At 36.4% G+C, this 25,705-nt stretch overlaps 1 protein-coding gene across 1 annotated transcript in view; it reads right to left on the reverse strand.

Moving 5' to 3' along the window:
• Nucleotides 1-25,705, reverse strand: part of COL25A1 (collagen type XXV alpha 1 chain) — a 497,365-nt gene that overhangs the window by 83,260 nt on the left and 388,400 nt on the right. Inside the window, exons 12-14 of the mRNA XM_063705462.1 lie at nt 10,800-10,853; nt 8,836-8,862; nt 6,350-6,394 (exon numbers count right to left, since the gene is read on the reverse strand). Of these exons, the coding sequence (XP_063561532.1) occupies nt 6,350-6,394; nt 8,836-8,862; nt 10,800-10,853 (126 nt within the window). The remainder of the gene's footprint in view (nt 1-6,349; nt 6,395-8,835; nt 8,863-10,799; nt 10,854-25,705) is intronic.

Consider the following 25,705-nt stretch of genomic DNA (forward strand, 5'->3'; position numbering starts at 1 on the left):
AGGCACCAGGAAGTTACAGGATGATGGATGACTTGTGGGTGAGGGGGACACATGTGAGCTCTGAGAGAAAGTCTTGAGAATCTGTTTTTTAATAAGGTACTGTGTTCCAGCCAGATTTCACTGAGGGTGAATACTTCTCTAAAGCAAATGTGTTATAAATAAGCAGAGAGGAACTAATGGGGAAAATAATATGGAGGGTAGCTGGGAATGTTGCTTATTTCTGAAATGAAGTCAGCAAAGGGCCTAGAATTTCAAGTTCCTTCTAGCCCTCTCTGTCTCATGAATACGCTAGAAGGAAAAAGAAAAGGTCACTTGAGACTGTCAAGAAAATAGAAACAGCCACAGGAGGGAGGCACATATTGGGATTTCCTCAGCTGTCTCATCTGTACAAATGCTCAAGGAGCTCCGGGGGCCCATTTCCTTGTTCTAGATTCCAGAAGCTGCTCATCAATCTCTTTTAGAGACAGATATAAGGCCTCAGGCCTCTGTACACGGGCCACTTGCCCAGCTCCCTCAATTTCTCTCCCCTCTGCCCATGGCTGGCTTTGCCTTGAAGACCCCTTCACCAACCAGCCTAGACACATCAGACGCATGCCCCTCATGCACACATCTTACTCCGTAGCATCATGCTCTGTTCATGTCCACCGCAGCTCACTTCCTAATTGGCTATTTATGTTCCCTGCCTATTCATTGTCTATCTCTCTGTTAGACAGTTAGCTGCATGTGAGCAGATTCTGGATCTATTTTTATTCAGTTCCCGGGCCCATAGTATATGCTCAATACATGTATGGTGAACGAATGAACAAATCTCAAAAAGAATTTTTAAACAGGTTAATTGTCAAGGATCAAAATGTAAATTCTTCAGGAAGGGGGAAAAAAAAGCTTACGAAAGAGAAGGAAATAGCAAATTAGCTTGTTAAGTAAACCGATAGTTACGTGAGTTTCTTTGACATCTATAATTGCTATTCCTCCTGTTGAAAATTAAAATGTAACTAAACATAAAAAACAAGAGGACCCTAATACTGTCTTACTGTAGAATGAGACTGATTTCTCTTGCCAATCATTAATATCCAATTGAGTTCCAAATGGGAAGCAACATGTCCAATAAAAAGAATATTTATTTCTACTAAATTAAGTCTGAAAGCCATCAGTACCAATGAATCAGGTTTGCAATATTTTATACAATAATATCTTTGAATTCATAAAAGCAATTTTGACTATACAAAGTTCCTACTTTATCTCATTTAAACCTCACAAAACTCTCATGAAATAAAGGGGGCAGATATTACTATTTCCATTTAATAAACAAGGATATCAAAGCAGCTAGAGGTTAAATGAATTTGGGGCTTCCTAAATTCTACTGCCGTGTTTTAGGTTTTTTTTTTTAATACAAAAAAATTGTTGGCTTATTTCATTTTGACAACAGGACATAAAGGTTGTAGTAAACTTGTAAATACAAAGAAGCTGCTTGTATTAATTGTAGTTGAATTCAATATCTTAACGAAAAGCATCCAGATAATCCCTAATGTGAATAAAGACTAGATTTAGTTCTCATAAAAAGTGGATGGAAAGGAAAAGACAGTTTCTTGAAAGGCCAATATATTTGTGGAAATCTGAGCAGTTCCATTTGATGGACAACTAAGGGTGATTTTTTTTTCTTTTTTAAAGACTTAGAACTGTGAAATCTCAAGGAATTTTTATAACTTTTAAGTGGTAACATGACTGCTGGAAGACAGTCATACGTTAAACATTTTAAAGGATAATGCTGCAAGTAGTGGAAATAAAACAGTGTGTGTTTATAATCCTCCTTCCCCACAAAGTGAAAATGAATACTGGATTAAAGTAGGGGGAAAAACCCCAACTGCGTCTTAAGTATACTCTCAGCTTCATAAGTCAGTTGGCTTGGAAATAAAAATTTCTACAGGGTAAGTTATAGATGAGGAAATACTATGAGAAGATACTTGAGATAAATGAATTTGACTTTACTATGTTTCATTCAAGCACAGTTTCCATTTTTGTTTGTGATTATTTTCAAAACAACACTCAGATAATTATATGTGTGTGTTAATAAGGCACATGTGGATATATGAAGTGAATGTAGTGACTTATTTTTATCAGTCATTAATTCATTCAACAAATACTTAGCAAGCACTAATTGTGTGCCAGACATATCTATTAATAGATGCTGAGAGCTGGGAGATAACAGTGAACAATGAAGTTATAATCCCTGTCCTTGTCCTGCATTACAATGATCATTTTGTAATATATGTAGTGCAAAAATATTATTGATGGAAAGCATGAAAGGTAATTCATTTTTTTCTTTCTTTCCTTTTTTTTTTTTTTTTGAAATCTGGTGTAGGAAGAGACTGTCATGTTTGGAAAATTCTGTGTCACTATGCATGCACAGAAGACACGATAAGCAAATGCATGGCTATCAAAGGAATTATAAAGAGTGCTGTGGAGAATATAGCAGGTGACCTACCTAATCCAGAGGAGACTGAAGGCTGCTTCAGGGAACTGACTTATAAATTAAGTTTACAGCAGACTGAAGAATGAGTAATATCAGAAAGTAGAGAAGTGGTGATGAGGAGTCAGGGGGCGGAGGACAGACAGCAATAGTATTCTAAATTATGGGAATGATGTGTGCTAATTAGGGAAGGCCCGGCACCAATTAGGGTGGGAGTGCCAACTGGGATAGGCCTTCAGGTGTGATTTTATGAAAAGAAGACAGTTTGGTTGGCTCCAAATATGATGTGGCTTCTGAAAAGGCTCAGAGGATGCAAGTCAAAGATGCATTTTCATACTTCATACTTCATACATGCATCTTTGCTATGTAGATGTGAAGTATGAAGATGAAGACAGCGTGAATACACATAGGAATGGAAATGGGGGAGAGAGGAGCAAAGAAAAAAAAAACAGGTAATGCTAAGAAAGTGAAGGCAGAGCTTTTGAACCAACAGACAGAATTGTGAAGAGTAGAGTGATGTGGCCAAACCATTTAGTGTGCAGCACAAATACCCCATTTCGCACAAGGGAAAATAGATAAGAAATCAATTTCTACATTTGTTGGTGGGGTTAACACTCCAAAGAGTGGGACATAATCCTTCAATAGTAACTCTACGTATGACTGAACTCCGTCTTTGGCAGGTTTACGCTCTTAAATCTAGGGTGTACCATGGTTGTAGGCCAGAGTGTGCTGAAGTTACTGGCCACAGAGAAAACCCAGCCTAGTGGTTTTTATAGTTCCACAGTATTTCCAGATGACCAGTCTGGAAAGGTTTAGATTACTTTACCATCCAAAGGCGCTGAGTTGAATCAAAAGGAAAAAAAAATCCTATTAAAGTCAATCAATGACGTAATTTACTACATCAATGGCAGAAAAGAAGGATTTTTAAAAATTTTTACATCTCAAACTTGGTAAACGATGAATGAGTTTCACATACTGAACACAAAGGCCATGAGAAGAGTGTTTCCAACATGCTGGAAACAAATTATATGACAGAAGCAGGAAATGTTTAAAAAACACATCAAAAATTATATTCCAATTACAGCATTCTTGGGATAAATGCTACAGGTCAGATTACATATTATACACATTACAGATTCCTATTTACAATCCCCTGTTTAGACCCATTGAAGGTTTATGGAAATGATTTCCATTTTAACTGAAGTATTTCTTATACTTAATTTCAGCTGACTAATAAAACTTTTTGATAAAAAAAAAGAATAACAATCTAGTTGATTTCAATTTCCATGTGGGAAGAAAAGCTAATATTTATTGAGAGTTTATTATGTGTGAGTCAGTATGGTAAATGATTTGCATTAATATATAAAATAAGAACAGTATTCCTTTGAGATGAACTTGGTCTTTTCAAAGAAAAAAAGCTGTTTTACCATTGTAAAATTAAATTTCAAAAAATTTAATTTTACAATATGATTGAAGAAACAATTATTGGCCTACATTCCAAAAATGAAACTTTAAAAAGACATCTTTTAAGCATAAAATTCTCTACATAAATCCACATAGGCATAGTTCAGACGTAGTATAAATTTTTTTCACTTGAAAAAAATTGCCCTCTGTGTAGAATATTTCCTTTCTTTTAAGCAGAGGTTGGTAACTATGGCCAAATTCAGTTGGCCACCTGCAAGACCCAGGAGCTAAAAATGGTTTTTAAAAATCAAAATAACAATAATAATTCATGACATATGAAAATTACATGAAATTAAAATTTCAGTGTCCAGAAATAAAGTTTTATTGGAACACAGCCTACTCACTTGTTTATGTATTGTGTATGGTTGCTTTCATGCCATAACAACAGAGTTGAGTAGCTGTGACAGAGACCACATGGCCCACAAAATCTAAAATATTTATGTTCTGGCACTTTACTGACTTCTGCTTTTAAGCAAAAACAAGCAAGTTAGATGTAACACCAGGTTTACATATTTAGGATTTCAAATTCTGACTTTGAGAGTAATCAGGGTATATCATTGGTCTCATTTGTATTAAACAGATTCATGCCATATTTGATTGCAGCATGATACTTGAATTTGGCAGATAAATAAAATGGGCCTACAGCAGTGATACTCAACTGTGGGTGGCTTTGTCCCCCAGGTAACGTTTGACAATACCTGGAGACATGTTTGATTGTCACAACTTGGAGGTACCATAGGTATCTTGTGAGTAGAGGCCAAAAATGATGCTAAACATCTGAGGGCCCCATAACAGAGAATTATCTGGCCCCAAATGTCAATAGTGCTGAGGTTGAGAAACACAGATCTATAAGAAACTGAGCCCACTCTAATTTCTAGACTCCTCGAATATGAATATAATTGCTACTTGGTGACATTATTTCATTCCTACCACACATGCCATATTTATATTAATATTTATGAGAAGAAAAAAGATAAATTTCTTTTTATTTTGTAGCTATGTTTTTATGACTAACCATTATCCATCTGTACTGTAATAATTTTCAAAGTGGAATAGTCTTAGTCTCAACTGTAAGGCTAAATAAATAAATCTTCATCACTCAACTACTTAGCTTGATTTAAATTAAAACCCATCTGACTTTATTCTGTTTTCAATTTCTTAAAAAGATCTTCTTAATCTTTAACACATAGCACAAGTGAAGTATAACATCCTTCCTCTGTCAGAGGTATCTATAAAGTATGAATCCAAGCAAAAGCTATCATGATAGACTGAGGAAAAATAAGAAGAGAGGAGGCAGAAGACAAGCCACAAGACTACTGCAGTATAAATGCTAATAATGGTTTAAAAGACCCTTTGCCCCAGGACTGAATATGAAGCCTGACAAAATACCCAGATTTAGTGGAATTTGAATTGAGGTAAATTTTCAAGACTGCATTAGAGGGTCTAATCAAGTGACATTAACTTATAATCAAACTTTTCTTTTCAAAATTATGATTTCAATGGGTTTTTGGGGGAAGAGGTGGTGTTTGGTTAATGGATAAGTTCTTTAGTTCCGAGATTTTGGTGCACCCATCACCCAAGCAATGTACACTATTATACCCAATGTGTAGTCTTTTATCCTCACCCCCTTTCCCATACTTTCCCCAAGTCCCCAAAGTCCATTATATATCATTCTTAAGCCTTATAATCACACTTTTTTTTTTTTTTTTTTTTTTTTGAGACAGAGTCTCTCTGTCGCCCAGGCTGGAGTGCAGTGGTGCGATCTCAGCTCACTGCAAACTCCACCTCCCAGGTTCACGCCATTCTCCTGCCTCAGCCTCCTGAGTAGCTGGGACTACAGGCGCCCACCACCATGCCCAGCTAATTTTTTTGTATTTTTTTAGTAGGGACGGGGTTTCACTGTGTTAGCCAGGATGGTCTCGATCTGCTGACCTCATGATCCACCCACCTCAGCCTCCCAAAGTGCTGGGATTACAGGCGTGAGTCACCGTGCCTGGCCTCAAACTTGTAAATCTCATTCCAATCCTCTGACATGTTCTCTCCTGAAACTGGTACAAACTGAATCACTTTAGGGCCTCTATTTTCATATGCCTGCGCATAAAGGGAGCGTCCCATTTACACATGAATAAGTGTTTTAATTCCTTGAAAGCCATATTACTGAAAACTTAGCTACACATTTTCTATAATTTTTGATATATCATTTTACTTTGAAAATATTTTAATTTGTGGATAGGAGCTTGCGGAATAATCACCTTTTATAAATCAAATATTTAAATGTTTTCTAATCTTGGAGAATGATCTCTGACCTTTTCATATTAAGCAACTCTCACTTATCTCTCTAAAAATCCCCCATCTTCATAAACTTGAAGTATATTTCTTGCTCACATATGTACCCTTTCTTGTCTTACAAAACTGTACCTTTTCGCCTCTGTCACCCTTGGGGCCGTTCTCTCCAGCGTCTCCCTGAGGAGGTGAGAAAGTGACACATGTAAAATACACTGGTGACGTTAAGCAGATAATATTTTTCATTATTTTAAGCTTTCTTTCATGAACACTATATATTAAAATCTGTTGCAAATGCTCTATAGAGCTAATGTATTTATACTTGACCAGTTGTCTGATATCAATAAAAGAAATTTTACTACAACGAACATGGCTGAACAGTTTTAAACTATTCCACAGTATTAACAGAAAACACTTATCTGTCTTCCAATGCCTTATTTGGGCACTTAAAGCCTTCTTAATTCTGTCTCTGCTCAAAGCTCCACTCAAACAAAGGCTTTCTCCTGACAGTTCCCTGAATATGCCATGGGCCTTACCAACTCTGAGGCCTTCTTCATATAATTCCTGTCACCTGGATCCCTCCCCTCTCTTTCCCTTTCCATCTGTATAAATCCTGCCCTGTCTTCAAGCATATCTCAAAATCTCCAGGGCCTCAAAGTACATGACAGGGCCCTCAAAACCTGTAGACTGAATATTTATTTATCTGGGCCTACATGGTTTGCATTTGTGAAATGAATGTTTTATGCTTTACTAGAAAAATTTTAAAAATCATAGTTTATGCTTTTTTTGTTGTTATTTTTGAGACTTCCTATGCCTGTTCCCTCACTGACATCTCTTTTCTGTCTACGAAGCAATGCATTAGGGAAATAAAGCATTCGTTTATTATGTTCCTTAAATTCTGAATTCTTCAATATAAGTCTTACAATATGTTATGTGGAAATGTTATGGACTTTGGAGCCAGGGAGACAGACCAGTTCCAGCACCTACTGGGCAAATGAGATTCTCTATGCATCAGGTTTCTCCTGTGCAATGTAATGGAAAGGATAATTTACACAGTTATAAGAAATAAGTACTACACTGTGTGTAAAGCAACTAGGGCAGTATCTGGCACATCATAAGCTATTAATGATAACAATGCATTACTATTCACATATTCCATAGGCTGGAATGCAGTCACTTTTCTATTACTCAAAAAGTTTCTTAAAATAGGACAGAAACTATTGATCATAACTTTCTTGGGAGGGGGCAGAAAGGAAGTTGGGAAGGCAGACTTTCACTTTTTTCTCTGTATTTTGTTTTATTCTTTCAAATAAGCAGGAAGTTAGTCTGCCTGGGCATTTGTTTATGGTGACAAATACACTGCGGCAGGCCACAAGAGCCTGGGACACTTTCTCTGATGAACGCCTGGTATGGTGCTGATACTGCTCCTTTTCCCTCCTAATTTCTACACAAAAGAGTCACCCAGTGACTAATTAATTTCAGGTTAATTACCATGAACTGATTGGATGCTAAATAAATGTCCTAGTAATGTGTTATGAGGGATCTTTGATAGGCAGTTGATTTGCATGCTTTTTATAAAATTGCACAAAAATCCCTCTATTACAGAACAAAACAAACAAACCAACCTTCTTAGTAGGTAAACTGGCTCAGAGTAATTGCAAAGTGAAGGGTTTAACTGAGCTGTCCCCTCAGGAAACTGCCCTTTCCACCCACATATTTTGCTCCCCCTCCATTAAATAAATGGTTTTTTTTCTTTACAATGTTGAAAAATACAGTTATAATTAAGAATTTTTCTTGATCTTTACATAAACTTCTTTTGGGATGAGAGGTTATAATACTGATTTGTCAGAAAGACCATATCACTTACAAAGAGCATGATGTAGTAACTTGGTAGTTTCCTACTCAGCATATTTTTCAAACACTATTAAAATAAGTAGCATGAGAACCAGGAAAATAAGTATCGTAATATGCAATCAGAGCCTAAAAATAATCAGGACAGGCCCAAGTAAGAAAAAGAGTCTAGGAGTAACTTAACACTCTGCTCTTCCTGTTTCTCTTTTTGGTTTTTATGGGAGTTCTTTGTGGGCAACCTTCAGATAATTGCTGCAGGTAAACATCTGTATCCCTTTAACCTAGTGACATTAGAAGCAGTAGAGAGAGATGTGGGTGCTTGGAAAAGTATTAGAATGGCATTAGCAAGTAGGCAGACCAGATTTTGCAGGCCTAAGGATTTTTGAAACCCATTTAAAAGCTTAAAAGCCTGACACAGAATGTTTAAATTTGCTCCTTTTCTCTTCATTATTAAATATTTGTTCTGAAGGTATATCGGCACCTTTCTCTTTATTTTTTAAAACTTTTTTTAACCCAAATTTTTGTGTATACATAAGAATCACACTATTTCCTCCTTCCACTAATTAACAGTTTGAAAAAACACAGGAGTCATTATATCTATATCTATATATCTACATATCTACCTACCTACCTACCTACCTACCTATTAATCTACCCACCCATCCATCCATCCACCCATCCATTCATGCATATAGTTTAGTTTGAGTACTTCTTTGGTATGCTGGTGGTGGGGAGTAGGGAGAGAGAAATACAGGCAGAATCATTCTTACCTTTTCACCTTGTTCTCCAGGTTCTCCCTGAGCAAAAGGACAGAGATTGGGTGACATCAAATCATAAAACACCTAATTTTATTATCATTATTAAACAAAACAGATATTGAACTTACTAGGTAAATTATGCATGACACTTTCTATTTTGGCTACATGCAGTTGCTATACGAAAACAAATGATAAAATGAGTTTCCTGGAGAATTTGAGTATGAATATCAATTATCAAATGTAATCTTAATTTTTTGCTTTTATAGCACTAAAGAAATGTTTTTGAAGATTATCATCCAGAAACTGGCTTTTGGAGCACTAAGGAGAATGATGGTGTGGTAATTCAATATCTTGAGAGGCTTCTTAGCCTATAATTTTTCATTCTGCTTAAACTCAGAGTTAATCAGGTGGACTAGCATGTTTTTCTGAAAATCCTTTTATTCAAAGCGTTCCCTGGTTCATAGATCATTTCCAGGGTCTAGGGTGCCAGGGTAGTTACCCAATCTGTCTTGCCCTAACATGATCATAAATAGTCCTAATCTTGAACCCCTTACAATGTCATAAACTCTCTTTAGCTTCTGGTAAAGAGCATGTTCCAGATCAGGTCTATTTTAGGAGACACCTTAAGGAAAGACACTAGAATGGGGCAGAATTGAAGTGAGTTTAGGAATGATGTCCTTATTCAAAATGATGACCTGGATAGCATGAGGACTAAAATGCAAAATGGTGCCCTGAAGAGAATCTCATTTTCACTTTACCCAGGAAAGGACAGAGGTTGGAGTAGGAGAGTAGGAGTCCTAAAGTAAATCATATACATTATGATAATAGTTTACTATGAAAAGCTTGAGTGAATGTTGCCATAAGATCAGACTGCTTTGGAAAAAAATGAAATAAGGCAATTATTGTATTTTTTTAAATTTATAACCCACTGCAGAAGTCAGTTTGGAAGCAAGACTCTTTTCTCTGGAACTCAACCTGACCCTTTGGCTTTCTGCATTTCTGGTCACCTTCACTGCTCAACACCCATCCTGATGGTCGCTAGGCAACACCAGAATAGCACTGTGAACATGCATTAAGCATTAACTCCCATTGTCTGGCTTTTTAGCATGGAGAAAGAGAGAGAAGAAGACAGGAAAACAGCTAGAGTCCCAGAAGGAATATTTTCTTTCCTCTCCTGCAGGACAAAAAACAGGTCTATAAATTTAAGGTCTGTCCTAGGCGCCTGTCAATAGCAAACGATCTGTAAAATCAGCTGACAGGCATCTGTGGGTACGAATACACACCAGCACAGCTGATGGGATTAAACATTAGTTTTGTACTTCAAGGGATGTTCACTCATCAAAGGATTTGGGATTTGGCTGCCTGCTTGATTTAAACTAAATTGTCCCCAATCTTTTTATATTTAACTGATTCAATTTTTTTAAGAAACAAAGAAGACTTGGAATAAAAAAATCTTCATTACATTTTTTCCCTATTTAGTAATTCAGACTACATCCATTTTTAAATTTTAAACATCTTTATTCTGCCTTCATCTGATTAACTGGTTATGTTGTGTAAGAGTTGGAGGTGGCCAAATCTTGGGGAAAAGCCATAGTGAATGTCATCTTTAGTAAGGCATGTAAATATAAAAATTTTAGGCAATATGGACATGACCTATGTTTTTATATACCCATTAAGTGGTAAAATGACAACAGCCATATTGGAAACATAGGCCTACTCATGTTATTTAAGTATCTCAGAATAAAGATGTTAGATTATCACATCCCATTGATTTTTCTGCATTTAATACTAATGAGAATCACAAATACAATTAATTCATTAGTAACAAAGTTCTATACTATAGCATATTATACTATTCACAAAATACCCATGTAAGTGCAACTGGTGAGATTGTTAAAAATTGTATTAAATAATAGCTTACAATTTCCTGACAATTCATGGGTCAAATGATTCTGCTTGGCTTTATTTGTACTAACCTTAGGTCCTGGTATTCCATTCTGTCCTACTGCTCCAGGCAACCCGGGCTCACCCTCAAAATAGAAAAACAGATACTACTAAGTAAAATAGACAAAATCAATACATTACATGGATCATTAGAGGAGACAGCCATCTAATAATTCTCTAGAAATAGATTAAGAATAAGTGACTATTAGTTTAAATTCAAGTTAGCTTCCATGGTCCAAAACGCTGCATGTAATGGAGCAAGGATACAACGGGGTTAATTTCCTTTGTTCAGTCTTCTCATCATTAAGAAAACTGAGGCAACTTACCAGTGGAAATTAACATCTAGCATGTTGCTGGGTACATTGTGAACATCAAATAAATATTTTTTGAATGAGTAAAAGACAACTGAAAATACAAGACTCTCCTGGCAAAAAACTTTTAAGTGATTCATCAGCTCAGAAAAAGAAAGAATAAATCATTCTGTTCTCACATTAGACTTAAATGAACATTTACAAACCTAAATCTTGAAGAACATACACATCTTTGAACACCTACTTAATTCATTTAGACACATTTGACACAAAAGTAAACACTAAAAACAGATTTGGTTTTTCTTTCCAATTTCATTGTAAAAATAAGTAGAATAAAACATTCAGACTTATGGATCTCATTGCTATATTGAATGATAGGCTTTTGGGCAAAAGATGATGACTATTAGGCTAGAAAAATTTCCTACTTCAGAAAGATGATGATGTATACCAGTCTTTCAAGACTCTGAACCAGCAATTGTTTTCCAAAGAGACAAAGCTCCCTGAAGTGCCCAGAAACAAGGAAAAGATACTTTGGGCCTTTATGCTTCCATGTGGCTCAAACTTACAGCAATTAGAATTCTGTTCTCATTTTAAAACATTCTGAAAGCCCTTCACTGTGTGCCCCAATTACTGGACAACTTTCTTCTTTCCATTGAGGCTAGTAAAGTTGCTCCTTAGTTGATTTTTAAAAAATAGACTTTATTGTTAGAGCAGTTTTAGGTTCACTGCAAACTTAATTGATTTTTGAGAATGTTTTCTAAGTCACCTGGAGGGCAAGAATTCCGTCACTTTTATATTTGTGTTCTCAGCTTCAAAAACATATATATTAATAATAATAGTAACATTTCTTAAGTGCCAGGATCTTTATATTCATTGACTCAATTCACACAAATTCCTATGAGGTAGGTACTATTTTTATCTCTATTTTACAGGTAAAGAAACTAAGGCACAGAGAAGTTAAGTAATTTGTCCAGATTTACACAACTATAGTCAGGACTTGAACCTTCATGGTTTAAGAAGGTATGCTCTTAACACCATGTTACACTGATAAGTGAATGAATGTATCTAGGAATTGGGAGAGAGTAGATGATGAATATTTCTATCTTAATTATTATTTGGTTTATAGTCCCACTTATAAATGACTGTCAGAATGTGTAGAAACCTGAATTAAATATAACCTACATAGAGATGATTTTTTAATATCTACCAGATAAACTAAGCAATGTGAAGCTTGTAGTGTCTAGAATAGCGAAAAGTATTTTACTATTATAGTGGATTATTAAAATTGCTAAAGTCTTAACCTCCTGGAAAAAAATTCTGCTTCCTATATAAAGTCACACTGTAATTGTAACTCTTGCACTTTCCTTGGTAAAATGGGAAAAAATGTTGACTTAGAATAATGATGGTCATTATGGCAAGATTTTGATATGCCATTTGTACATAACAAAGGATAAGAACTTGGAAACAGAATACACCCTGAAAAAGGAGTATCATTTACTGTGCAACCAGAAAAAGACCTATGGAGTCTGCTTGCTTCAAAGAATCCACAACAGGAAGCACTAATATCATAACTCATGGTTTCATGCAAATAAGAGATGCCGCCAGGAAACAATACAAACATTGTTTAGACTTTCAAAGAATAACCATGGTAGCCAGAGTTTTTTTTTTAAAGAATGGTTAAGCCCCTGGAACCGGACAAAATTCATGCTGAGATTTTGAAGCAAGGAAGAGAAATGCTGCTTAGGTATCTGCATAACATTCTCCTTAATATATGAACATTGAGGGATGAAAGTTTGATCTCCTTCTTTTCTTTGATTTTTTATGTTGCCAATCTTTAACATAAAAGGCAGCAAAAAATTGTACCCGTAATCCCCATCACTCTATAATAATTGTTTTCATTTTGTCCTGTCTCCTTCTGGTCTTTGATATTTACAGTTACATAGTTTCAAGCAATTGTAAACATATTGCATAGCTTGATGTTCTGATTTTTTAAATCTTTATACACACATTTGTTTTCACACAGTATTTGTGAATACTGTCTTGTGAATAGTTTAATCATCTATCAAAGTCAGGTGTGACCACTTGTTTAATCAGTCCCACATTGTTGAATACTCGTGTTCTTCCAATTTTTACTATTAAAGATAAACTAAAATAAATACCTCTGTAAATATACTCATTTTTCTGTCAAATAATTTAATTATGATAAATTATCTAAACTTGTTTTATTAGTCAATGGAAACATTTTATGGCACTAACTGCATATTTCTAAATTGCTTTCTAATAGAGTTCTGAGTTTTATTTGCTTTTATAGGCACTTCAAAAAAATTTTATAGGCATTGCTTTTATAGGCATCCACTCTGTGTTACTTTTTCACAACTTCTTACAATGGTTTTTCACAACAGCATTGAATATCACAATTTTAATTATTTTTGTAGCCATTTTAATAAGCACAAATGAGAGCTTACTGTTGTTCAGTTTTAAATTTTTCACTTGTAAGCTTAAATATTTTCTGATGGGTTCATAATTTAAGTAGGTATTCACAAAATTTTACAGCTGAAAAGTGAATAAAGCTAGAGGAAAAAATGACTGATAGCATTTTACCCTTATAATAGTTACATCACGAAACACATACTCCAAGTTAGATTAAAGGACTACAGAGCATTCTGTTATTGTCCACGCTTAGTTTCCCAGGTTCTGTGAAAAGAATATAAACGATAAACCACTGTACAAGTCTGAGTTTCATAGCCAAGCTTTAGGAATCTGTAGGTGCTGATTATTCAACTGACAGTGAAAATTTACTATACGTTCTACTGTGGACTGAACGTTTCCTGAGACATAAAGATAAAATAGACATGACAGGTGCCTGTGCCCAAAGAGCTTATTTTTGAGTGGGGAAAATATATACATATATGTATACATATACACATATACATATACACATTAGGTGGCATCTAATTGAGTTCATGAAACATTTTTAGGGGCAAAGTTTTCTTACACTTCATGAAGTAAGAAGCATAATAAATAGAAAACAACAAGAAGTCTTGCTGAGGAATAAAGCATACATCTTATATTGTGTTAATGTATTTTAATATATCAGGACAAAAATTATTATCATGAGCCCTCTAAATAAAGTTGTAATGATGTTACACTATTACATAATAGTGAACATGTACATATACAGAAAAATATATCAGAAAGGTACAAACAAAAAAATGGGAACCAGGTTGTGTGTGTGTATGTGGGTGGGGGTAGCTGGTCTCATGTTTGTGGCATAATCTATCCATCTATTTCTGAACACATTTCATACTTAAAACACCGAGGGCATTCCATAGATGGTAATAAAGAAAAACGGCAGCTAACATCTTAACCACAGGTAGATTAATGGGGTTTTGTCTACTATACTTTAAATTTAAAGGCTATTCCCAGTATGACCATTCCAAAATGGCCATTTCCATTTCAAGCTGAAAACAAGTTGGACTGACTTTTAAGAAGGATGGCTTGCTGCTTTCATTTTTTTAAAAAAAACAACTCTTTTAGAACTCTAATGTAAAACATCACTCAAGGCCATACAATTATTTCAGGTACTGTCATTCAAGGGCAACTTGAATGAATAGTTAAGGATAAAAAGAAATGCGGTTTTCTTACAAATATTGAGTGCTCAAAGGAAGTAGGTCATCTAGCAGTAATATTGTTCATCATCACTTCAATCACGATAGTCTTCCTTTCTGGAAATTGGAATGAGAATGGAATGGACCTATACGTTATACCTGGAAAATGAGCAGATTCTAAACCTGTGTTGTCCAATTGGTACCACTAGCCACAGGCAACGATGGAGCAGTAGAAATGTGTCTAGTCCTAATGGAGATGGACGTAAGTGCAAAATACAATTTTAAAGATTTAGTAGGAAAAAAATGTAAAATATCTCACTAAAAATGTGAATATTATTATTCTTGAAATATTAATTCATATCATGTTAAAATGATAATTTTGAATAGATATTGAGTTTAAAAACTATATTATTAAAAATAATATTACTTGTTTCTTTTTACCTTTTTTCAATGTGGTTAACAGAAAATCAAAAATTACATATGCAGTTTGTATTTGAGGTTTGCATTATATTTCTGTTTCTATTGAGCATTGGTTTAAACTATAAAATTATTTAATTATTAGAAGACATCATGAACCAAAAGCCTTTAAAACCAAGGAAGGAGTACTATCAGTATTAAAGCAAGTCAACATACAGCAATACTTCAGAATGGAGACTCCACTCCACTGCATATGCAGTTAAAATGCACCAGAGAACTCTGCCAAGCTGGAGCAGTATGTGGGGGAGGGGGGGGGGCGTGGAGAGACTAGAAGCAAGCTCTGGCTCAGGACAGAGTGGCTTTTGGAGGGTCCAGGAGATCAAGTTCTTGTGTGTAACATGGCACAGCCACAACTGGTCTCTGTACTGTCCGTACGGTAAGCCAGTGGTTAGAGGCTGACTCTAGGGACCAACTAACGGAATTCTTTGCCACCCACCAGCTTCCAACATTCTCTTAAAAGCAAGTCAGGCATAGAGCTCCTTCACTCAGTTCTCTGCAAGCCGGTCCCATCTCATTCAGAATAAGAGCCGACATCCTTACAATGGCCCCAGCCCCACATGATCTGACCCCTGCTGCTCCTCTGACCTCCCTTCTGCTGCCCCCTCACATACTCCAGCCACACTGAACCCCACCCTCACCTTGCTCCAGTGTGGAAAGCAGCCACCTGCCCAGGGCCTTTGCACCTAGGCGTTCTCTAACGGACCTCCTATGTTTTTCCTCGGATAGCTATAGGATTGCTCTCTCACCTCCTTTAACTTTGGATCAAGTATCTCCTTACTACAGGGGTTACCCCTGAGTTCCCCCCACTCCCCTAACCACACCACCACTCCCTATAAAGGCATATGCCTGTGCCTTTCTCTATTATACCAACTGCCGCCTAAGATACAACTTTGTGTTTCTTTTCTGTCTCCTGCCATTAAGACTTTCAGGTTTAGCAAACAAAAATATAGGAGACTGAGTTAAGTTTAAATTTCAGATAAATAATGAATCATATTTTAGTTAAATATATTCCAAATATTAAATGGGACGTAGTCACATTAGAAATTCTCAGTTGGTATGTGAAATCCAAATTTAATAGAGCATCTTATATTTTATCTGACAACCCTATTTTCCACTCCCACATCCCCATCACCACTAGTCTATGAGCTCCTTGGGCAGAGAACTTGGTCTATTTTGCTCATTACTCTTTCACAGTGCCTATTAAAACCACTCACACATAATAGCTGTTCAGTACATCAGTGTTAGAGGAATGAATGAATATAGCAGAATCAAATGCATTAAGCCTACATGAAGATGTGAAGCACTGAACAGGCCAGGTAGAAAACGAGACAGCAAGGCTGCCCAACTGGGAGTTTGGAAAATAATATAACTGTCATGGCAAGAGATGGCTCTGTCTCAGGAACCGCAAGGCAGCCGTCACGGGAAAAGAGAAGGGAGCAAGGAAAAGATGGGAGAAATGTTAACCCTGCAGTGGCACACCTCCAAGTCATGCCCAGTTCAGTCCGAATCACTAGGATTGATGGACACAGGCACAGCATGGGGTGGAGTGAAGCGAGGTGAGTGCGAGTTAGAAGAGGAGTCTGTGAAGGGCAGGGTGACAGGAATGAGAACTTTAATGGCTTCCAAGAAAAACCCTCCAGGACTCTGTTGGGGGAAGAGTGTTTACCTAGAGGACTAAAGGCTCCAACAATTAATCCTGTGGGTCCAGAGCCTGGGGCATTGTCGACATTTCCATGTACTGCTCATCTCTTCTGTCTGCTTCTTCTTCCTTCACCCCCAGTGCCTCAGGTGAGGGGCAAGAAGTAGCTGGGACAATGCTGGTTCTATAAATTTTCATGTCATCTAAAGTTCCCCAAAGACCCTCTCAGAATTTACACAAGTGTCATCATTTACCCCATGAACTCGCTAACATCTGCTTTTCCCTAAGCAGGAGCAATCACAAAACAGTGAAATATTTTAGTGAAAGGAGCCAAGCCAGTCATTCTTAACAGAGGAAGAAACACATTCAGAGAGAGGAAGTAACTTTTCCAGAGACAAAAAGCCACAAAGAGGTAGATGTGAGATTAAAACCCAGGTCTTCTGATTCCTCATCTTGTGTTTTCTTCTATTGAAGCAGCTTGTGTCTAAAAATCTCATTCAATTTTATCGTTTCTTTTCTGTTTAAGTTTCACATAAAATAGTAAAGTGGCTTTAGGACACTAATACCAGCCTAATATCATAATACCAGCTGTTCCACATAATAGCTGTTCAGTACATTGGTGTTAGATGTACTGAACTTCCAGTTCTGACAAAGAACAATTTGCTTATGCTTCCATGGGGCTGTTTTTCTCTTGTAAAGTGTGTGGGGCTGAATCAAATATTTGCTTTCTTTCAACTCTAAAGGAATAAGATTTATTATTATTGCTAGTAGTTGTTGTTGCTGCTCTTGTTGCTGTTGGACTAAAGATGTTACCTGGTCATTCTTTATTTCTTAGAGATCTGACTAAATTTGGCTCAAGTCTAAGACTTGCTTTTTCCAGCCCCCTGCTCAAGCCTTGCATCTATACATGTCTCTGCTTTGCCCCATACCAATTCCGGTGGTTCAGTCAATTCTTCACCAGTTTCCTCAAGAATTCCTCTCTGCAGGCATTTTGTGAATTCAAGATTCACTATTTGGTACTCTCAGGAAGGCGTCATCACTGAGCTGAGTCTGTCTTCATCTTACTGGCTTCTCCTCTCTGCCTCTTCCACCTCACTGTCCTCTTTCTTCCCTCCCTCCTAGAACATCCTAGGAAATCGGCTTCTCTCTGTGTGTAGCAGTTCAGTAGTCTTTAGCTCCTACTTGCATACCCAATCCCTGATTCTTTTTCTTTATCATTCCGGGAAGCAGAGGAAGCTGTGTAACACGCAAAAGTAAAAAGAGAAAACCCCTAGCCTGGACTATTAGGTTTGCTTATGCATCAGAGAACTGGCATCCCTACTGCGTTATCTAAACAGCAAACTCCCTCCCTAAAATTAGAACCGCATAACCACCCAATGGGTTCATCTTGCCCGCTGCCCAGACAGAGCCAATTTATCAAGACAAGAGAATTGCAATGGAGAAAGAGTAATTCACACAGAGGCGGCTGTGCAGGAGACCAGAGTTTTATTATTACTCAAATCAGTCTCCCCAAAAACTTGAAGATCAGAGTTTTTAAGGATAATTTGGTGGGTAGGGGGCCAGTGAATTGGAAGTGCTGATTGGTTGGTTCAGAGATGATATCATTGGGAGTGGAAGCTGTTCTCTTATGATAAGTCAGTTCCTGGGTGGGGGCCACAGAACTGGTTGGCAGGTCGAGGTGGGGCCATCCGGTTAGAAATGCAAAAACCTGAAAAGACATCTCAAAAGGCCAATCTTAGGTTCACAATAGTGATGTAAGTTGCAAATCTTATGACCTCCGGAATAACGGCTGGTAACATTTAGTATTCCAGCCCCTCTCATCCTTACTTGGTGGCTGGTGGCCTTTTATTCATTTTACAAGAACAGTTTAGCTTTTGGGAAGGGCTATTATTTAAACTATAACTAAAATCCAAGACTAGTTCAACCTACACCCAGGAATGGACAAGGACAGTTTAGAGGTTAAACGCAAGATGGAGTTGGTTAAGTCTGGTATCTTTCACTGTCATAATTTCCTTAGTTATAATTTTGCAAAGGCAGTTTCAATCTCTTTGTCCACATTGGTAATGTGAATACTAAATAGTAGAAGAGTAGACAAGTATATCAGCCAGGAACTTAATACAAATACCCTCTTTTAAGTAATTTGCTGAAATGGGTCTTAAACTGTTTAATAACTAAATTTAACCTGGTGACCAAACCTTCCTTATGCTTTTTTAAAAATTACACATGTCTAAAAATGATAAATAAGAAAACATGATAGTTGTATCAATAATATAATAGTATGAGGTGTTTCAGAAATAAGTCTGCTAGTTAACACTTTTAATCTTAGATTTTCATATTGTTCATGTAGACAGAAATATCTACAACACAATTTGAACAAAGGAAATGTAATGCAGAGAGATAGTTAGAAGTTTGGGGGGAGATCACGAAAGACAGCTAAATTGACTTTATTGGGGTGAAATTTACATAAATGAGAGGAATTATTTGCCTTGAGGAAACTCACAAAATCTGAAGGTCTAAGCAGGAGTATGCATGGTCACACAGATACTCCCCCATTCCACTCCCTGCCTGATAATTTCCTCCTTTCTCTTCCCATCCTCTTTGTCTCTCCAGCCCTAGTTCTCTCTAGGAGGTGCCTTGGGGATTACATGTGAACACCACAGCCTCCAAGCCCTGCTCATAGCTCCTCGTTAACAGTGCTCCACGGCCACCCATGGGCTTAGCGGTGCACGTGCCAGCAATATGGTCCACTCTTTCTGAATACGTATCTGGGGAGGGCCCATTACTAACCCTGGAAGCTGACTTAAGGAAATACCTTTATTTTTTCACCTGGTTCCCTTAAGTTTCCATGACTTGTAACATAATGTGTCCTTGAAAATATATCCATTTTTAAAGTTTTAAAACCCAGCTAATTCCATATTTCCCAAAGTATAGTTCTTAAAGAAACTGTGTATAGTTTGAATGATAAATTATTCTTTCTCTTGGAAAGAGAATGTGTTTAATTATTAATAGAAATTTTAAATGTTTATGTCCACGTGGAAAAATTCTAAAGGTCAATTAAGAGAATGAGATAATACTTCTTACTGATACTCACTTGGACACCTAAGAGGTTTCTGAATCATGGAGGTATTAATGCCTCCAATTCAAAGAGGAAAACAATCTACCCTTATTTAACAGTCTTTTAACAGACAGTTATATGTATTACTTCCTTTATCTTTTCTGATTAAACTTAGAGGTAAACATTATAATCCCTATTTGAAAAATGAGGAAACTAAGGCTCTGAGAAGGTAAGCAATTTGTCCAAGGTCATACAAACACTGAGTGGCAAAGCTAGGATTTTCTGAATTTAAAAATCCACACGCTCAACCACTACTATGCAGTGGAAGTATACTGCCTGACTTTTAAGCTCTACTCTGCCACTAACACCTGGGTGACCTTGGGCTTCTTTTATTCTTTCTGCACCTCAGTTTCCTCATTAAGAAAATGGAGATAATCATAGTGCCTATTTCATAGAATTGCTATAAGGACTGAATGAGCTAAGATGCCTATAACATTTAGGATGCTGCCCAGCAGTTAATAAACACTGGATACATTTTAGTAATTATGATATACTGCTTCTATTCTCTGCACTAGGCAGAGAAGACAGAGAAGAGAAACCTGAAAGGAATTCAGTTTCTCATAAATTAATCCCACTGATGTTGTCTCACAGTTGGATCATGGCTACCCCTTGGCAATGTGGCCTGGTGTCAAATAAATGGAACGGGGTAGATTTCACCCGTTATGGTTTTGACAATAAATTATTACACTGCAGCCTTATTTTTAATACAAATCTCAAAATCAAGAGACCTAATGATACAAAAACAGGGTGCGTGGTTTATATTGATTTAATATCTTACTGGTCAGAAATTTTAAGGAAAAGCTGTCCATGATGAATACAAAATCCTACAGTGATCAATGATATCAACAATACAGTGTTTTAGGAACAGAATTCTAAGACCAAGGCTATCTGTAGTATAAATTGTAAGTATTGCAACATGGTGATAGCTTCTCTTCTTTTGCCAACTCCTGTTTACACTGGGAACCTCACCAAAAGTCTCCGATTCAGGGAAGTGCTCTTATTCAGCCCTTTGCACCAGGCCAGGGAGCCCTGTGCTTTTCTGTTATAATACTTCGCAGTACTCTAATTTAAAAATCTATAGATTTTTCATATAATTGTTCATTTAATCCCCCTACTACCCATTAGCCTAGAAATTCCATGAGGCAGAGACAGCTGTAAACTCAGTGTTCAGTTGGTGCCTCACACTTAGTGAGGGCTAAATAAATATTTGTTGAATGAATGATCGAGGAAATTAATAAGTTAATCAATGAGTACATTTAAGGGAAATTTCTTTAAAAAGCTTTTCCCAATTATGGATACAATTTAATCAGATGTAATATGTCAGTATTTTTGTGATTTCTTCTATGAAATGCAGTGTGTTTTACATTAAAATAGAAAATAGTGGATTTCATGATGCCATAATTCATTAACAAACATTTGCTTCGGTTTTTTTTTTGTTTTTTTTTTTTTTGCAAAAGCGAGTGAGGAGCTTTACTTCCTCAGCTACCCCTTTCTCTCAGCAATCCCAATCCTTCAACTGTTTATTCTTCCTTCTCCCAATATTTTCATTTGCTACAATAATAACTGGTATCAAACTTTATAGTAACATGCCTAAATAAAGTCGGGAGAAAGTGGTTTTAAAGAAAATCTTACTTATTTTATTTCAAGCCAGCAGGAAAAAACTTCCTTCAACTAACTTTTTGTTTCCCCCAAAGAAACCCAAAAATAATTACATGAAGAAAAGAAATATCTTGTGTTCCGCTTAACAAGTAAAATTGAGTGAAAAATGTCTTTAAGAGTAGAGTAGGCTTGTGTATAAAAATGGCTGAGAATGTATAAATCATTCCCAGGAATGGATGAAGTGATTTGACTTTATGAAATATCTGTAACAGGAAATGATGGTGCTTCTTTTAGAAGAAAGCATTCATCCTCTTATTATAGTTACTAGAGGAAAATGGTCATGTACTCTTGGAATTCTAATCTATACAATTATTAACGTTAAAAAACTGAAAAATTAAAAAATATAATTCTCACTTTTAACACAAAAAAGATTGAATGGTTGTAAGGTACTTTCCTTGAACTACTAACTAATCTGGAATCATCAATCAATCACTTAATTTAGTCTCAATATCTTTTCTTAAAGTTTAGCATTAGAAAGTCATAAACATACTGCATAATAAATTACTGGGTAAATTCTGCTAAAGGAAAATTTTAAGCTAATTAACTAGAAAACAAAAACAGCCCTACAACATATTGAAAACTTTCAGGAATGTAGGTGGCAGTAAATATATAAATAAATAACAAAAAAACTGTGTTTAGTGTTTATAGTAAGTGAATGGGGGATAAAAAATATTGGATTTACTGTATCATTCACTGCATAGACTTGAATCAACGGCTTAAGCTTTGAAAGTCTGAGAGCTTCAATTTATCTATTCTCTAAATATACTTACAATAAAAATGCCATTAAAAATATGCTGTGAAGATTAATGTCAGTGAAGAACTGTGTTACCCATGTATAAGAGATAAAAAGGAATTTCAAATGTCATAACTATAAACTAATTAAAATTTAATGTTACTTAAAAATCACTTAGCTATTTGTGATGGATTCATAGGTGACACACTAATATCAATTTTTAAATTTATGTTATATTTGAAGTTTTAAAAATAACAATAAACTCTAGAAAGCACTTAAAATTGCACGAATCAAGATCATCTGATATTTATCTTTTGCTTTGGAAACAATCCCTATGACTCTGCAGGCCTCAGAAAAATTCTAGCTTGCATAGACAAAAAAAATTTCATTTCAATCCTGAAAATATTCAACATTATTTTTATAGTAATCAAGAGACAAGGATGTGAATTAAGAGGAGCAAAAAATGGGACTTTGTGTGGTCTCTGTCTCTCCTTTTTTTTTTTTTTTTTTTTTTTTTTAAGACGGAGTTTTGCTCTTGTTGCCCAGGCTGGAGTGCAACGGCGTGATCTTGGCTCACTTGCAACCTCCGCCTCCAGGGTTATCCTGCCTCAGCATCCCAAGTAGCTGGGATTACAGGCATGCACCACCATGCCCTGCTGATTTTGTATTTTTAGTACAGACGGGGTTTCCCCGTGTTGGTCAGGCTGGTCTCGAACTCCCGACCTCAGGTGATCCACCCACCTCGGCCTCCCAAACTGTTGGGATTATAGGCGTGAGACACCGCACCCGACCTCCAGCTCCTCTTTCATGGCATTTGCACAGTGTTGGGCACTAATTGCTATTCAAATAAATTGTCATAGTGATTATTTGTTCTTATGGATGCTAAGAAAGATGAAAATCAGGAAAAAGTAGAAAAATGCAGAGTTTTAATAACACCTTTTAACAGTTCAGATTTTTAAAAACTGACATATAAGTATATAAACAAAAATTGTAGACAGCAATCTATTTTGCCAAAAAATTATTCACTTTAAAAACATGGTTCTACTATAAAATTATTTTAAATAGCTCACATTTCTCCAGAGTATTTGAAGTAGGAACTAACTGACCAATATTCAAATATACATCACTTCATGTATGTGTGTGTGTGTGTTTGCGTGCATGCACTCATGCACACGCGCATGGTGGGGGAAAGAATAAATTATGGAGGGCAAATAAAATGTTAATTATATGTTTAAACCAACAAGATCTTCAGGAGAATTACATTATTTTTGTGTTCAATATAATTAGCCAAAGAAGAAATAGATAACATTTTATATTTTTAGGCAGGATTTGCATTAGATCTGCCCTAACTGCTTGGTTGGTGGAAACAAGTCCAAATTATGAAAACATCAGCTTTCAGAATTGGGAACAGAGGATGCTAAAAGCTGGTTGCACTGGAAACAAGACATGGGGGATGGGGGACTTTTTGTGTACTCATAGTATCTCTGAGAAACTTAGAGATAAATTGGTACAGCTTCTGCTCTCATTTTACAAATGAATTCCCTTTGAATGCAGAGAAAAAAGGGATCCTTCAAAGGCTACACAAGAGGTGAAAGAGCACAGAGTGTTCTGATGCCAGGACAGGGCTCCTACATCAACCCACTGGTGACTGTGCTTTCATAATAATGTGAAACATGTGTTTCTCTTTCTTGTATCTATAGCAGTGACATTCCAACTACCCAGTCCTTAAGAGCTGGGGCCTTTAGTCCTTAGGGTCAGGGAGACAGCCAGGGGATAGAGAATACATTCTACCTCTATGTGTATTTCTGCATATTCATTTTCTTTCTATGAGGAATTCACCTGGCTTTTCCTCCCTGCTTGAATGTAAGTCTAAGGTTCATTTGCTGAAACTTTTTTTTTTTTTTTTTTGAGACAGGGTCTCACTATGTTGCCCACGCTGGAGTGCAGTGGCATGATCACGGCTCACTGTAACCTTGAACTCCTGGGCTTAAGTGATCCTCCCACCTTGGCCTCCCAAAGCGTTGGGATTACAAGCATGAGCCACTGTACCCAGCCTGCTGAAATTCTTAAGGCATGAGAATACTACTAGAGACACTTGACAGCATTTATTGGGCATCTATTACATAATATTTACTTTAGATATATTGTCTAATTAATACTACAAGGTCTGTCTCTATATTGTACACTGGAACCTTAGAAAGTTAAGTGATTGGCCCAAATGAGAACACAGAGCATTCTCTCTCAGATGCAGAGACCACGCCCTTTTCTCTGTACCACACTGCCTCCTACTTTTCACAAAGGGATGTTCTGTAGCCCTTCACAGGTTGTGATGCCAGAAGGGGCAAGATTGGAGTCTAATGCCATGCCACTGCATAAGCAGTCCTTTCTCCTAATACAGTCAGAAGAACTGAAAGACCATTACAAAAATAAGTATTCAGATTAGCAATCAAGGTGATCAAAATGGAAAAGATAATGTGTAGGAAAAACGTCACACCAAGTTTATGTGCTAAGGCCATCACCTATTTTGCCAACCTGAATGGATGGACAATGTGCTATGGGAAACAAAGCATTTTTGTCTTCTTTTTCTCTTTCTCTCTCTCTCTCTTTCTTTTTTATAAATAGAGACAGGGTTTCACCATGTTGCCCAGGTTGGTCTCTAGCTCCTGAGCTTAGGCAATCCTCCTGCCTTAGCCTCTAAAAATGCTGGGATTATTGGCATGGGCCACCTTTCCTGGCCAGTGTTTTCTTAAAATAGTATACTTTTCTTTCTTTTTTTCCAAACATAAGAAAATAATTTTTTATTCCCTAGTTTTTATTTGCCATATTTCTTACTTTTTTTCTTTTTAAGAGATAGGATAGGATCTCACTATGGTGCTCAAGCTGGACTCCAGCAATCCTTCTGCCTGAGCACCCCCACCCCAAGTAGCTGGATATTATTTGCCATATTTCTGATGGCTTAGAAATTATATCCTCCCCTAACCACTGTCTGAAAACTTTTCTAAGCATCAAAAGTAATCTTTTGGAAAAAGCAAAATTGTAATGGAGAAGAAAATGTTTTCCCAAGACAGTTTAAGGATATTGAGGTGCTCTTACTAAAACAAAATTATTATGTCATTGTAAGCTCCTTTCTTAGAAAAACAAATTCTAGAGTTCAAGATTCCAGAAAAACAAAGTCTAGAGTTCAAGAAATTTGTTTAAAAACAAATTCTAGAGTTCATTTCATGTGCTCTAAGTATGTAAAATTATTACTCTATTGCCAACTTTGTTTTTACTCTCTAAGTGACCTGCTGTTTCAGTGAAGGAGACTCATGTTTTTTACACTTTCTTTTCCTAAAAATGATACAGCAAATATTACAAATGTTAAGTAATTACTAGACCTAACAGAAGTTCCATACA

This window comes from Gorilla gorilla, chromosome 3 (assembly GCF_029281585.2).
Source record: "Gorilla gorilla gorilla isolate KB3781 chromosome 3, NHGRI_mGorGor1-v2.1_pri, whole genome shotgun sequence".
Lineage (NCBI taxonomy): Eukaryota > Metazoa > Chordata > Mammalia > Primates > Hominidae > Gorilla > Gorilla gorilla.